Source organism: Lepidochelys olivacea (assembly GCF_965140295.1).
Source record: "Lepidochelys olivacea isolate rLepOli2 genome assembly, chromosome: 8".
In the NCBI taxonomy this organism is placed as follows: domain Eukaryota; kingdom Metazoa; phylum Chordata; order Testudines; family Cheloniidae; genus Lepidochelys; species Lepidochelys olivacea.
The window spans coordinates 9,433,620-9,448,825 of NC_140418.1; the positions used below are offsets into that span (position 1 = coordinate 9,433,620).

General features: G+C 43.5%; 1 protein-coding gene across 4 annotated transcripts; it reads left to right on the forward strand.

Moving 5' to 3' along the window:
* The first annotated feature begins 1,150 nt into the window (after window positions 1-1,150).
* NME5 (NME/NM23 family member 5) lies at window positions 1,151-15,042 on the forward strand. Of its 4 annotated transcripts, none has more exons than XM_084637257.1 (6): window positions 1,151-1,356; window positions 4,269-4,435; window positions 10,709-10,914; window positions 11,157-11,257; window positions 12,593-12,839; window positions 14,845-15,042. In XM_084637257.1, exons 2-6 carry the CDS (start codon window positions 4,307-4,309, stop codon window positions 14,864-14,866), a joined length of 705 nt encoding a protein of 234 aa, XP_084493383.1. In that variant the 5' UTR covers window positions 1,151-1,356; window positions 4,269-4,306; the 3' UTR covers window positions 14,867-15,042. The 4 variants fall into 4 exon arrangements, with proteins under 4 accessions (XP_084493383.1, XP_084493382.1, XP_084493385.1 ...); XM_084637256.1 differs by lacking the exon at window positions 1,151-1,356 and adding an exon at window positions 2,447-2,798; XM_084637259.1 differs by lacking the exon at window positions 1,151-1,356 and adding an exon at window positions 2,463-2,798 and having other exon boundaries at window positions 12,593-12,685.
* Window positions 15,043-15,206: the final 164 nt, after the last annotated feature.

The following is a 15,206-nucleotide window of genomic DNA, read 5'->3' on the forward strand; positions in this document are numbered from 1 at the left end:
TATCATATGGACAAATATGCACAAAGGACCAGAAAAGAACAACCACTGAATTTATTTTCCTGTGATAAAACAAGATTGAATTAACTTCTCTGTAAACTGAAGACTAATATTTTAGCTCGCTCCACTGCTTACCTTCTCATTTGCTGTTTTTTAGACTAAACAGGAGTAAACCATTTGTTGTTTTCTATATCCTATAAATCAGAGATGGAAGAGACAGTTTCAGTCTTCGAGTCTTATCTCCCTGCCAGTGTATGATTTTTTTTTCTGATTGTACCCATCTTATTGTACACAGAGTGTACCAGGGAAGGGGGTGAATGGAGATTATGGCAAAGGATGTTAGAAGGGTGGCAAACCCTCTTCTCTTACAAAAAGTGCATTGGATAGGATTCCTCAGACTGGTCAAAATTTCCCTTCTCTCCCCTCTATGTTGTGTGCCACCTGACTGCCATCCTTTTCCCCAGAGGTGGCTGGATTGCAGGGCTCCTGTAGATATTTAGGTTATGAACTAGGAAGTGCTCCACATGCGGAATTCTCATTGATTTTAGCCCGTCTGCGTTCAACTGCACTTCCAGGACCAGGTTTAGGGTGAGTAGTAAAGCACCGGGGGATCCTTCCAGCTCAGAGGTAGTATATAAATACTTCACAGTATGTATGACCCGAGTGCAGAATTCAAATGAGCCAGCTTTCAAAACCGTGAGACATGAAACTTAAATCTCAATGACAAACACCCACCAAAACCCTTTGTCACCAGACAGAGAGGCCTAAACCGCCTCAAACCCACAAAGCCTCCAGAGGGCCTGGGTCTGACTGAGCAGGGGACCTGGCCAGCTGGTCAGTGCTTGACATCCAGGCGGTGGTTAATTTGTAATGAAAGAGGTGCCGGGGCTATGAACGGCCAAGCCTGCAGGTGCTGGGGCGCAGCCCTGGCATAAATTAAGCAGAACTCCGGCAGCTCCCCCGGTGCTTCTCGTAAGAGGGCGGCAGGGGTTGGTGGCAAATCCGGATTCCGCACGTCCACACGGGGCGGCTGGGAGCTCTTACCCAGAGAAAGGCGCAGGAAGGAAGAGCCACGCGCAAGCGGAGTGAGGGGGGGGGGGAGGAGGAGGGAGTCGCTCTCCACCCGCCCTGACGCGTTGCTATGGGAACAACCCGAGCGAGGACCTGCCTGGAGCAGCGGGCGCCGCCGTCCCCCAGACGCCGGCCCACGCTGTCCGCCCAGTCGGCCCCCGCCGCGCGCCGGGGCACTGAACGCGCGCTGGGCACGGACCTCGGCCGGCCCCGTAGGGGGCGGCTCCTTCGGCGGCTGCCTCGGGTCTCTTAGCAACCGTAGGCGGGGCAGGAGCTGCCGGGCGGAAGGTGTGTGGGGGGCCGCGGGCAGGGTGTGGGGTCGTGGCCCGCTCTACCCCCGGGCTCCCTACCGTGGGTCTGCGGGCTTCCGTGCGGGGAGAGGGGCTCGCCGGGCCGGGGTAGTCTAGGGAGCGGGCTGGCTGCGGGGGCAGATTCTGCCCCCCTCCCCCCCTCCCCAGGTTCAGCGCCGCAGGAGAGCGGGGTGGGTCCGTGGGTCGGTCTCGCGGGGCAGATCCCCAGCTCAGCCCTGAGGCCTGGATGTCACGGTGTCAGTAGGTTCCCATGCTGACGGGGGTCCGATCCGGCGGGTCTGGCACGCGCACAGTTCCTGCTGACTGCAAGTGCAGCGCTAGAAGCTGCAGGATCGGGCCCCTTGTTTTGCTTCTCTTCCAGTGACACCCCGGCGTTAAAGAAACGAAATGGTTTACAATGAGAACCAGCTCTTTTCTGCACGGATACCGCTGTGGTAGCTCCCATGGATGAAGTATTCGCCAGTTAAAATCCATTTTCAGGGAATAAGCCTCTCATTTCTCTCTGGTGGTTTGGTGGTGCTCATCCATGACACGTCAGCCAGGGCAAGTACTTCCGGTGTCCTGGATTGGACCCTAGGACAAGAGCTTGCATATATGTTTAGTTTATGAGCTCATTAATGGCCCGACATAGTACAGTACCATGCTCTTTTATGTTTAAATTAAGTGCTCAAGGTAATCTTATAAATTCCTAATCAAAGTGAGAAAGACGTTGAAGTTTAGTTGGGCCAGATCAGAGTAAAAGGGTCCCAGCCCTCAGTCAAGTAAATAGTGCCTTTGGCTTCAGTGGGACAATGTGAGTGGCTATGGGTTGCAGGATTGAGCACTTTCTGCAGTCCTGCATCTCCCACAATTCTGCTCCGTCTGGGTGCTCCCCTCCATGCTGCAGTTTCCAAAGGCAGTTCAAAGCTGCGGCACAGCATTCGCTGGCCACTCCTTTTTCTCCCACTTAACCAGAGGCACAGCAGTCAAGGAGCAGTTTGTTTTCTCTTCATCTTTTTTGTCTTTATTATTTTTTAACCATTTTCAGGCAATAGCGAGCTTTTTTTCTTTGTTCCAAACCTTCTGCTTGGTTTAGGGTTTGTGCAGCATCAAGGCCACAGCTGTGGGGAGCCTCTGCAGCAGTGCTTCCCTGCAGAGGTCCTCTGCCCTCTTTTATGTATGGCACAGCAGCTGTGCAAGTACCGGGCAAAGCACAAAAGGTGCTCAGTATGTGAGGGAGCTTCCCCAGGCTTGGCAGAGGGTATATTATGTCCAGCTTACTGCCAGCCAGCCAACCCACAGGACTCTGAATTGGACAGGCATGTTGGGGCCCCTACTCCCCCCTGCCCCAATAGCTATGACTCCACTGCAAAAGTCACAGAGCAGAACAGGGAGAGGCTCGGAGGAGGAGGACTTTATCCAGATGACCCAGAGGGGGAGGTAAGTCTTGGAGTCACACAGTTAAGACCCTTGCAGGGCTACTGGTCCCCCTCCACAAGTCTTGAAATGGGTCTTAAGCGCCTTAGGAAGAGAAGCAGGGCTCATAACCAGCCCCTTCCCTCCCAATTAGAGCCAGGGAACTCTGACAATGAGACCCCATCTGCAGCTTGGGGGAGTGGGACACTGAAGGGAAGGACTCAGAGGAAGAAGTTTCTAGAGAGCTCTGGGCTGTGCACAAAGCAAGCTGCAAAAGATCGTGCTCTGATTACAGCCAGGCAGTAATACTCTTAAAGTAGACCAAAAAGTGAAAAAAGCCCAAAAGAACTAAAAAGGGAAAGAATCCGGAAGGTTTTTTTCCCCCTGTGAAGTTTGAGGCCATGTGCAAAGAGGTTGTGATCACAGTCCAGACCCATCCGAAGCAGATTCCTGAGGATAAGCCTCAAAGCAAATACTGTTCCTCAAAATCTTCCCCCGAGGCAGCAATTCTCCTGTATTTCTCTTTTGAGGATCGATCAGGGAGGAATGGGAAAAACCTGATCCAGATAGCATATTAACAAGCCTGACCTTAGGTTCTGCAAGCTGCAAGAACCAAAGAATGCTCTTACTGAAGTCTCAGCAGGAATCAAGGCACACTTCACAAGATCTATAGCAGCGATTCTCAACCTGCAGGCTGCATGCAGCCCAATTAGCAAATAGCTGTGGCCCGGCTCAACTCTGGGCCGAAGGGCCAGCCCGCATGGTTCCTGGCTGCCTGGTGCAGTGGGGTCCGGGCTGCCCGGCCCCTTGGGGTCAGAGGTCTGGGGCTGCCCGGTGGCCCCACAAGCTCCAGGGTTTGGGGCAGCTGCCCAGCCCTGCAAGCTCTGGGGCAGCTGCCCAGCCCTGCAGGGTCAGGAGTCCCGGGTAGCCACGCAGCCCTGCAAGCTCTGGGGTCCGGGGCTGCCGCTCGGCTCCAGAACACCTGGCCAGCCTTGCATGACGGGGTACCGTGGTGGGCAGCCAGCTGGCCCCACACAGGGTCCTGGGTCGGGGTCAGGGCTAGGGCTGATGCTGTCCTGCCACCCAGTTTCTGCATCCCAGATAACACATTGTGGGCCACATATGCGGCCCACAATGATAAAGAAGTTGAGAGCCATATAGCAACTATCTATAGCAACTTCATGGGCCAAACAAGCAAGTGCTTCCACTGTTGAGAGATGCAGAGCAGACATATGGGCATCAGCTAACACCTGTATCAGACTTTCTCTCTTCCTTATAGGCCTTCTTTGGCAGAAAGGTCTTGCAGGCGGTGGCCCAGTAATAGTATTGCTTTCTGAGCAACCTCTGTAGGTGTGGGGGATTCCTTTTCTATCTCCTATATATGAGTAAACTGTCAAATTTTAGAAAGGTTATATAACAAAAGATGCTGGTATGTAATTGCATGTTCAGCTAACAAGAATGTAATGTAATTATAATAAAACACTGTGTTTTCAGTAAGGGAGAAGCACTGAAATTTTAATCTTGAAGCAAAGATGCAAGCGTTAATGCCTGAGCCTCAGATTTATGTAGAAAGAACTCTGGCCCTCATCAAACCAGATGTAATTGACAAAGAAGAAGAAATAGAAGATATAATTCTCAGATCAGGATTCACCATTGTTCAGGTAATATGCTTTACATAAAACAAGATTCTGCACATTGTTGGTTTTGATTTGAAATTTGTTTATGATCTGATAAGCAAGATGCAAACACCACCAATTTGGTTGACTTAATGTACCCTTTCTACACACATGCACATCATATATCATTTGACAGCTTATGTCTACTTTAAGATGAGGTATGATGTGGAGCTGTCACGTGGTACCATTACCATAGAAATGGGGATAAACAATAACACTAACATCATCCTGTTAAAATGGCCACTATGAAATATTTGCATTCGTTTCTGTTAGTCTAATGACTCTATGTATTATTTCAAGACCTAAAATTGGATTTCTTTGTGACATCAAAGAATCACGACAACAATCCAAAGGGTTCAACAAAATCTAATACATTTGTACAGGTATCATTGAAATGTAACAGCACTGGTGACATTTCTAGTCAACATCATTATCATCCATCTTTTCATCATTGTGATCTCTGTCGAGAGGGCGTGGATTATCACAGTCTTCGTTACATAAGCAAGTACACCGTTCTGTGCAGGGAAGATTGTTCTGAGTACAGACGCCAATTATTATGCAGCGATCTCTTCTTTTACTGGCACAGATAAGATCTTGTATAAGCTCAGATGCCATTGAGCCCATGAAGAATGCAAGAAGCAGTTCATCATCTACCTATTTCCATCCATATTGCAATGGTGATCCAATGTCTGGTTTACCTATGTGTGAAGACATCCAAATCTGTGTTTGCCAAGATGCTCTTTTGACATGTTCTTCAAAACTGTCCTCACCTGGTGGGAGTTGGCCAGTGACTTGTCCTTTTTGATGGCTAGATTGAGGTGTGAACAACTCATTTCTCTGGGGGTCTCCTTTCCTTTCTTACTCTGGTCATACAACAGTGCTACCAACTTCCTTGCTGTCCACCACTTTCTGCCAGTTTGACAAGATCTCTGAAGCAGTAAGATCCCTTTGTTTTGGCAGTGTTAGATACAGATTTTTTTCCCCAATACCAAATAGGGATGACAGAGTCATATCCTGCTAATGTGTGTGCAGCAAGAAGGATGCTGCAGAAATCAGAAGTGAGTGCGTCACAAATTGCATGCACAGGTATGAAGCAGTGCTTGTCAGCATGCTGGTAATGGTGCCCGTTTCAATCTACATGTTATCTTTGTGTTCCAGCAACGGCCAAAATATCTGTATCAGATAACCTAATTACTATGGTTTCTTTGACACCAAAAGATCCAAAAGCCATGTTGGTACATACATCATGCAGAAGCATCCTTGTATCCACTTTCTCTTCAGTACTGTACAAATCTTGAGCTTCTTCACGGACTTTGCTACCTCACCATTGGAAAAGCCTCCAGCAAGGAGTGTTTGAGTTGGAGGTGCTCCTACACTCTCAGGTGCATTTTGAACCATATGTTTACAGAGAAATTTTACAAGTGACTGCTTGTATGCCACATTTTAAAACTTTTTCCACCATCCACCAATCACCTGGTATTTCTTGCATCCAGTCTTGGATCCTGTCCAGGCTCTCTCTTTATGAAGTTTTCACAGAGTTACAGTTGTCAAATCCATATCAAAGGCTTCAGTTACAGAATCAGCTTTGACAAATCTTTTTAGGACCTGCCTCAGGTACTCAGCAGCCAATTCACTGAATGTGTGGAATTTGTCTCCAGCCATCACTTGTATGAAAACCATGTCATCTCTGATGTACACTGATTTCTTTGTTGCATGCTCTTAGCTCATGGATTTCTTCAGCTTGAGTTTCCAGATGATGCCCTAATTAAGCTTAGTCTGTTCTTCTTAGAGTTCCATGAGCATGGAAGAAGGACATAGACTTAGGTCCTATTGGAATACTAAGAACACTTGCCATTGAAACATCATCTCTGCATCTTGCTAAGGACAGGGCTGTGCAGAAAAAAATTTCTGGACTGATAGCTGCTGTGATTCTCTCTCTTCCTTCCCCCCCCCCCATGTCATGTCAGACTTACATTTGGTCTACGCCATTTCAGCATAGGTGCTGACTTCTGCTCCCGCCGGTGGGTGTTCAACCTCCCCACTGCCCCCGGCCCTGCCCCAACTCCATCCCTGCCCTGCCCCCTCCTGCCCTGCCCCCATTCCAACCCCTTCCCCAAAGTCCCTGCCCCAACTCTGTCCCCTCCCTGCCCCTATTCTAACTCGTTCCCCAAATCCCCCACCCTGCCTCTTCCCTGCCTACTCCCCTGAGCGTGCCATGTTCCCGCTCCTCCCCCTCCCTCCAAGTTCACCGCCAAACAGCTGTTTGGCGGCGGCAAGGCAGGAAGCGCTGGGAGATAGGTGGAGGATCGGAGACACGGCACCCTCAGGGGAGGAGGCGGAGGAGGAATGGGGCGCGGGGTGGAGGGAGCTTGGCTGCCAGTGGCACCCACTAATTTTCCCCCGTGGATGCTCCAGCCCTGGAGCACCCATGGAGTCGGCACTATGCATTTCAACTAATGTTTTGACGCCAGATTTCTTGACTGGGCTGAAGAGGCTATGTGTCTCAAGTACACTTCTTGCAAATCTCTCCATTTGTTCACCACCAACATCTGCTATTTTCAGTAGAGAATCTTGTACATCTATTACATACAATCTAGTAGATATGTTGATAAGCATCTCTGAATGCGATTCCGGGTCAAATGAGTTTTTGTCATATTGTTGATGACATGGTTGGTGAGATCTGTCACATGCTCCTCATCCCTCTTCAGTACAGAATCAAGGACTGTTTGTGGACTTTGTCTTCACTACTTCTTGTTAGGCCACTTCTTTCTCTCTTAGCTTTTCCATATTCATAATAAGTTGTGTATTGTCATCTCTAACACTAATACTAACCTGTGCGTAAGTGTCACTGAATTCAAAAGCTAGTTTCTAGAATATTTCAAAGGATAGTACTGCATGCATAGGCAATTATAAATTAAAACTTTCTGTGAGGCAGACTAGATGCTACATTATATGTACAAAAGCTTACAAATGAAGAAGCATCCCTTTAGGAATTCATATATTTATATCTACTCACTGTGCAGCACAAATTATGGGCACGTAATCTAGTGTTACTGGTGAACAGCCTTCAGTGTTAAACTGATCTGGTCAGCCAATTTCAACTGAAAAAATAGAAAACGATTATAATCACTTGCGACACTTCGACAATTAAGAATATGCAATGTGAAAATATTTCATGTTAATATATTGCAAAATGTTGATATTCGCTGTCTTTGCCAAATGCTAAACAGCTTAATCATTTCTAGGGGGGGGAAATTTGCCCATGCAAAACCAATACAAATTTTTTAATGCATTGTCATTTGGTAGCTATGACCTATAAACACCACATTAAGGTGTTGAAATTAACTGAAACAGTAAAAACTATAGTCATAGTCATGTTGTTGTGTTTCTAGAACTGTGCAAAAAATGACACTTCCTTATTTTGAGTACTATAGTTTCAGCTTTCCTACAGGCTTATGACCCCACTTGACAGCTCAACATCATGCTTCAGCTAAACACACATAAAATAAGCTTTCAAATGAGGTATAATGAGCAGGGGCGGGTACGTTAAATTAAAAAAATATGGGCCTTTTTGGAGAATTGCCTCACACCTAAGAAAAGTGATTTCAAAAATAGCATCTTGCTGTTCCATAGTTATTGTCTCAGTGGGTTCTATAGGCAATAGCATCCTGAGGTTCCATATTTATTATATCTGGGAGTTCCGTATAAAATGGCTTAGTTTACAAGGGGGGATGCTGGAACAATTTTTATGCTGATCATGAAAACTATAGAAACCATGTATTTGGTGTTTATTACTACTTCAAGCCCGGGGTGCGGCAGTACCCCCAGCACTCATAGTTTCAGCACCACTGTTTACAAGTCAGAACAAGATTTTTCTAACTGCCAGCACTGTAAATAAAACATAGAATCCTAATTGATTTTCAGATACTTTATATTATCAACAGCCACCATCACCAGAAGGAAAGATTCTATTCGTACAAATGAGCTGGTAATTCTGCTGCTGCTGCAAGAGGCGGAACAGAATGCAGCTTCCATAGAAACATTGACTCTGCATTGCTGGCAGCAGGGAAAACATTGATTTTGTCAATAAACTCTGTACCCAGGACTTTGACAACATATAGGGAGCAGATACATGCAAATGTCAAGCAACAATTTAAAATTTTAAACTGAATCACTTTTCTAAGAATACAGCAGAACCCCACCAAGTCTTTTCTGCTGTGTGCATTTGCTAAGTTCATTGCAAGTCATTGATTTGCAATTGGTTTCCCAGTCACTGCAGTTCTTAAACTCTCTCTCATTATAGAACAGAAGTGAATTAGCCCTGTCACTTCAAGATGGAAGTGGAGGCACCACCTTCCCTTGCAGCCTCAGGAGCAGCTCTGATGTGAACCCAGAGCATTCTGAGCAGTGTTTATCTCTTTACTGCCACAGCTGCCAAACACCTGGCCCCTCAAGAGAGAGAGGAGAGAGTAGCTCAGGCTCTTCCATTGCCTACTTCCCTGCCAGGCCATTGGAGGCCCAGTGGGAGTTGGAAAGAAGATCAACTGGCTGTGGCTGAGCCTAGGGAAATGTCTAGCAAGGATGTTCCAGGAGCTGTGGGGAGGGAGCTATAAGAGTTGGCAGTGCCACTTCTATACCAGCAGGAATTCCCAGTAGAAGACTTGTAGGGTGCATTTGCTCCTTTTTCACTGCAGAAGAAGCAAAGTGGAGCAAAGATGTACCCCAAAGTATGGCTTGTGGTCCCTTGACCTCTGAATTAATATGTGCATCTCTCAGGCTGTAAAGGTTGGGTATCACTGGCTTAAAGTAGTTACTGTTCATTGGATTTTTAGGAACTGGCCACTAGATGTCACCATTATACAGCTGTGTTGAATTATTTTGTCTTTTAGAGGTGGCAGTTCAGAAACCTAAGTGGAGCAAGTTGAGCTGCTCAGAAACAGCTTGATAGACAAGTAAAACCCTTGTATTCATCTCAGTTGAAATGTTCCTTTTCAGCCCATTAAATTCCAGCTACTAAAATAGTAGGTGTCAAGTATAGTATATTTGCTATGGAATTGTACATGAAGCTTTAATGGAGTAAGGACTAGAAAACTTTACCTTCTTTTTTTTTCAAAATCATAATTTTCTGTATCATTTTTAGTACATCAGAAAAGTTTCCCCCCCCCCCAAAAAAACCATTTTATTTGCTTTACATGTAATGTATCAAATTTCACAAAGACAAAATCTGAGACCTGGTAACATAGAGTGCTTAAAGCTTCCTGTGAGGTACCCAGTGACCTCAACATTAAAGTCAATAGTAACTGAAGGTGCTCCAATGTCAGAGGGCTGGGCTCAAAAAGCACAAATTTTTCTTTAATTTCTTTTGCTTGCTTTCTTTAGTGAATGTTGTATGCTTACTCAGTCCCCACTAATAATCTGCCACTGATAATTGCTTTAATCCTTGCTATTTGCAAGCCAGTTAGTTATTCTGGAGAATATACAAATATATATACTTTGAATAAAAATCGAACAGTCCTATAGGTAGTGGTCTAGGATGAAGAGAAGGTTGCATAAAAGTGCAAAATAGTATTGCTGAGCTGAATAACTAAACCACAGACCACTGATAATGCATTCAGTTTCTTGAATACAGTCTAATTAGAATAATGCATTAGGTCAAACATCAATTTAAAAAATGCTATAGCATGTTTATGGTTAGAAAATTGACTAAAATGACATCTTGTGTGTATTCTGATTTGTGTCTGCTTACTTTTTGTCAGTAAATTAAGTTTTTACTGCTCTTTACTCTTGTAAGCACTGCAGAACCAATACAGCTGTGGGAGAGTGAGCTGGATTATTTTCCCAGTTGTACATCATCAACAGAAATTGACACTTCCATTTGTGGAATATTTATTATTACTTGAGACAGAAAGAAAGAATATAACTTGTCTTTCAGAGCCCAGTTGAGCTTGCAGGGTTGGCGGTCAGAAAAAATGTTTTACTTGTACGTTGCTCAGATTTTATGTGGAAGCTACCAAGACACAAACATGAGATCCCACAATACCATTTTGTCTCATTTCAGCACATTTTAAAGAAGACATAATGGCTGCTGATAAATAGCTTAATGTAGGAAATTGGAGAGTTATAAATTCATTACAAGTGCTGGAAAATATAAATTATGCAATATAGCATTTTTATGTAAATCTTGGTGGTGTTCATCCATGACTAATACAATATATGCTTAAAATAGAAGCTTACTTTTTCCTTTTCTTTGTTTTTTAGAAACGAAAGCTCCAACTAAGCCCAGAGCAATGCAGCAACTTTTATGCAGATCAATATGGCAAAATGTTTTTTCCTAATTTAACAGCATATATGAGTTCTGGGCCTTTAGTTGCTATGGTTCTTGCCAGACATCATGCTATCGCATACTGGAAAGAGTTGATTGGACCATCAAATAGCATAAGAGCTAAGGAAACGCACCCTGACAGGTAACGTACTGAAAAATAGATTTAGGGTCAAATTCTGGCCTCGCTGAAGTGAAGGGTTGACTTCACTAGGATGAGGATTTCACCCTTACTGTAGAAAATTAATAAAGGTTTGGGCTAACCTTTTTCATTTTGAAATTATGGCACAAAAAAGAAACAAAAGATTTTGTTAACTGGAAAGATTTTGTTTATTGGACCTCATTTATTGCAATCTGAGTGAGAGAGCTTTTCTCTGTTGCTTTTAGTTTAAGAGCAATCTATGGAACAGATGATCTGAGGAATGCAGTTCATGGCAGTATCAGATTTTCCTCAGCAGAAAGAGAAATTCAGTTCATGTTTCCTGAAGGTACAGAGTTAGCATTTATTTGCCTATAAACTTCAAGTCGTCTTTAGGAGTGTATGGCTCCTGCCCTATTCCTACCTGTCTGTAGCCAAACATTCAGTATAGAACATAGGCTCGTAAAGGGGGGTTGAAAAATGTTTTAGAACAGTTTGGTCCCATTTTCATTGACTAACTAAACTATGGCTGAGCTGCTATGCCATGTGGAGCAGAAAATAGCAAAATCTATTTGAAGAGCTACCCAAATCACAGTGGTTGGGAATTAATTTCCCTTCTGCCCCACAGATACTGCAAATGCCCCTCTATGACATTTGAATTGGGGCAGGCAAATTTAGGGAATGGGAGGAACCGTGGAGCTACTTCATATCAGCATGTTTCACTGGGAGCAGAGCGGCTTTCCAAATGAAAATCTGCCCTGGAGTTACTGTTGATCTGAAATGGTTGAATTCCCTCTTCTGAGACTGGGGTAGGGGATTCATGCTCATCCACTGGTGGAGGGTCACATGGCAGTACAGTTCAGGAGCCAAGTTCCAATTGGCGTGGACAAAGGCACCTGTGAGCTTTGGGACAGAGCCCTTTGCTTGTTCCATAGGTTAAGGGGAAGGATGATACAATCCTCAAAGGAGTAATTCTAAGCAAAATCTGTGATTAGATACTCGTGGAGTTTCCTATCCACTACACCAGAAAACCAAATAGGAGTAGCATGTGGTCCTGAGTTTAAAACCATTTTAGTTGGAACTATGTTTAAACAGAATTCAAACCACTTGAAAACCTGCAAATCCTGTCGCAGGTCTTTCTTTAGTATGAATGTTAGTCTTTCTTCCCCTGGAGATCATGCATTTTCCCTCTTCAGAATCCCATGTAAACCATTCTATCTCTGTCCCTTGCCCCACAATAAAAATGCAATTTCTGATGTAGGTCCTCCAGGGTGACAAGCCAGCTCCACAGCGGTAGTGGGGCACTGAAGAAGTAGCCCCCAATGGGCTCTCCCAATAAATATCCAGTGAAGTGGGTGGGTCCTCAATTTGTCTTATTTCTTCCTCTCCCCCAATCATCTATAAGGGTGCTTTTTTTCCCCTGGACCAACCACTGCCAGTGTATGATCACCAAGATACAATATCCAGGAGCTCCATCCATCTTAGAACTGCTTTGGGGGCAACACACCACAGTAGCTCTGTGTCATGGTGTATGGCTTGCAGAGAAGCCATACAAAGGGTTAAGTATTATCAATTACAAGGAAAATATAACCACGGTATATTAAACATTTGAAGGAAAGTAATTTTTTAACATTATAAGCAAATTGCTTTGCAATAATTCAACTCACATGGCTATTCTTTCCAGTGATTATTGAGCCAATTCCAGTTGGACAAGCTGCAAAGGATTACCTGAACCTCTATGTCAATCCTACGCTACTAGCTGGGCTCACCGAGCTTTGTAAGCAGAAACCAGCAGATCCACTGGTTTGTACTCTGTCGTACAAAATTCTTCCCTTGTATTTTGTTTGCTTTGTGGTGACGTTCATGGCTCCTGATAATATTTCACGGAAAGCTGCTTTACCTCTCTTCGTAGAAATCAAGGGCCAGCTAAGGTACACTGATGTCAAATATCTGCCTCTCTACCTAGTTTAGCTGGGAGAAACCAGTACTGGGTACCAGTAGGCATGAGTAAGATTAAATGCTTTGTGACAGTTTGCTAATACAGTGAAGCTCTGGCAGCTTTTTAGACAAAAAAAAATTATATATATATATGCCTGCAGGATCCCTCAAAAAAAGATTTCTGTATTTTAACTTCTGCTATATGTGCTACAATTAGTAATATCAAATTAACTGCTTATCTTAGGTTGGGACTCTCTTGGTCATGTGATCACGTTCACCCTAGTTAACATAAACTTTGACCCCTGAGTAGTTCTCCAATGAAACCATCTACAGGTGTCCAACTGTTTTCTTATGACCCCTTTCCAGTCATCTATACTGCTGCAATGAATTCGGTATAAAGGCCCACATCACTGACTAAACCTCTTGACCTTCTGTCATCATTAATCTCCTTAAATAAGCGTCTTATCCAAAGCCCATTGAAGTGAATAGAAAGACTCCCATATGACTGTATGAACGTTGGTGCAGGACATAAAAAGTTTAATTTTCTCCGAAGCTGAAAAATTTAGAAGTCTTCCTTGCCCCTTAACTATGCTAACTTTTTACTCCTACATCATCTTGTCTGTACATTTGCTATCACTGTTCTCTTTGCCTTGACTCTCTCTGCTGAAATACTTATTCTTATTGTTTTAATCATTTCTCTAAAATGCAGTAATCTATAACCTCTTCCTCCCAGTTGCACCACTTTTTGTCACTGTGTATGAATTCAACTGTTTTGTGTTTAGTGTTCAGATCTGCTCAATGCCCTAGTCCCTTAGATTCTTCCCTGTAACCTCCTAGGATTATTTTATTTAAAGTCTACCTGTCTGTAACCCTTGTCAAAGCATTGTATTCATATCTGATACTAATCCCTGCTTCCATTTCCCTTCTACTACTCTATCAATTCTCCTCTCCCTTCACAGTACTGTAAGCAATTTACTAGTACTTAACACTTGACATCCACTAATTAGTGTTCAATAGCCCTATGAAGTATGCAAGTATGTGTGATAAACTCCATTTTACAAATGGAGAAATCAAGGCAGAGAGGGTAAGTAATTTGCCTAAGGCCAGAGTGAGTCATTAGCAAATGGAATTAGAACTCAGGCATTCCTGCCTTTCACATCTGTGCTTAGATACCATTACAGTTTGCTAGAAAATTTACAGGATGTGTTGCGTTTTCAAAAAGTACCAGAACATCACATTTGTTGACTTCTCAAGGGGTCCATTTCCTGCCTGTAAGGGTTACTGTAAGGTACTCAAACATGATTGCGGTGTGGAAAGTTGTGACACTGACTTTGTATGAAGGGCTCAATGTGTTGAAGTAGCTGGCAGTGTTGATAGAACTGACATAATTTAATAATACTTTTCTGTAAGCATTTGAGTGCATATTCTATTTTCAAAATAGAATCCTCATACTTATTATTTGTCCTGAGGTAGGGCTAAAATGCCCCTGTACAAACACTTATATAGAGAAAGTCCCTGACATGAAAAGTCTAAAATTCATTTTAAGCAGCTCAAGACTGAAGAGCAATATGTAGTATGAATAGATTAAAAAGGCAAACTTGGTAAATAGATTTCAGAGTAACAGCCGTGTTAGTCTGTATTCGCAAAAAGAAAAGGAGGACTTGTGGCACCTTAGAGACTAACCAATTTATTAGAGCATGAGCTTTCGTGAGCTACAGCTCACTAGCTCACGAAAGCTCATGCTCTAATAAATTGGTTAGTCTCTAAGGTGCCACAAGTCCTCCTTTTCTTTTTGGTAAATAGAGTTTATGGCTTACTATAAACAGGGCTGTCCAGTTTTGCATACTTTAATAGTGTCTCAAACAAAGGGTGTGTTGTGTTTAGTAGTGTCTGTATCAAGATAGTGTCTTTAATAAAAAGGGTCAGTTTTTATGGAAGTGAAATGGTTTTTCATGTTTTCTTTATATAGTTATAGAAGATGTTCTTTTCATCCTGTAGATTTGGTTTGCTGATTGGTTGATAGAACATAATCCCAATAAACCTAGGCTACAGCAGTGGATGACTGTGGAAGAACCTTAAGGATGAAAGTCCAGTGGAGATTTTTTTAAACACTATCAACTTAAGATGCTTATTAGTATCATTTTAAGTGTATTTGTGATTAATATTACATGAAATAAATGTTAGTGTTATAACCAACTACAAATTGACTAGTAATCATTGGATAAGTTGAACTAGTAATTATTTGTTTTAGGATCTATTCCCATTAAATTAATAAACATAGAATCACATGCTGCAGTTTATTGTGCTGGGTGATAAATGACATCATACTTTTAGTGACATTTTCCCTCTCTGCCTTGGTT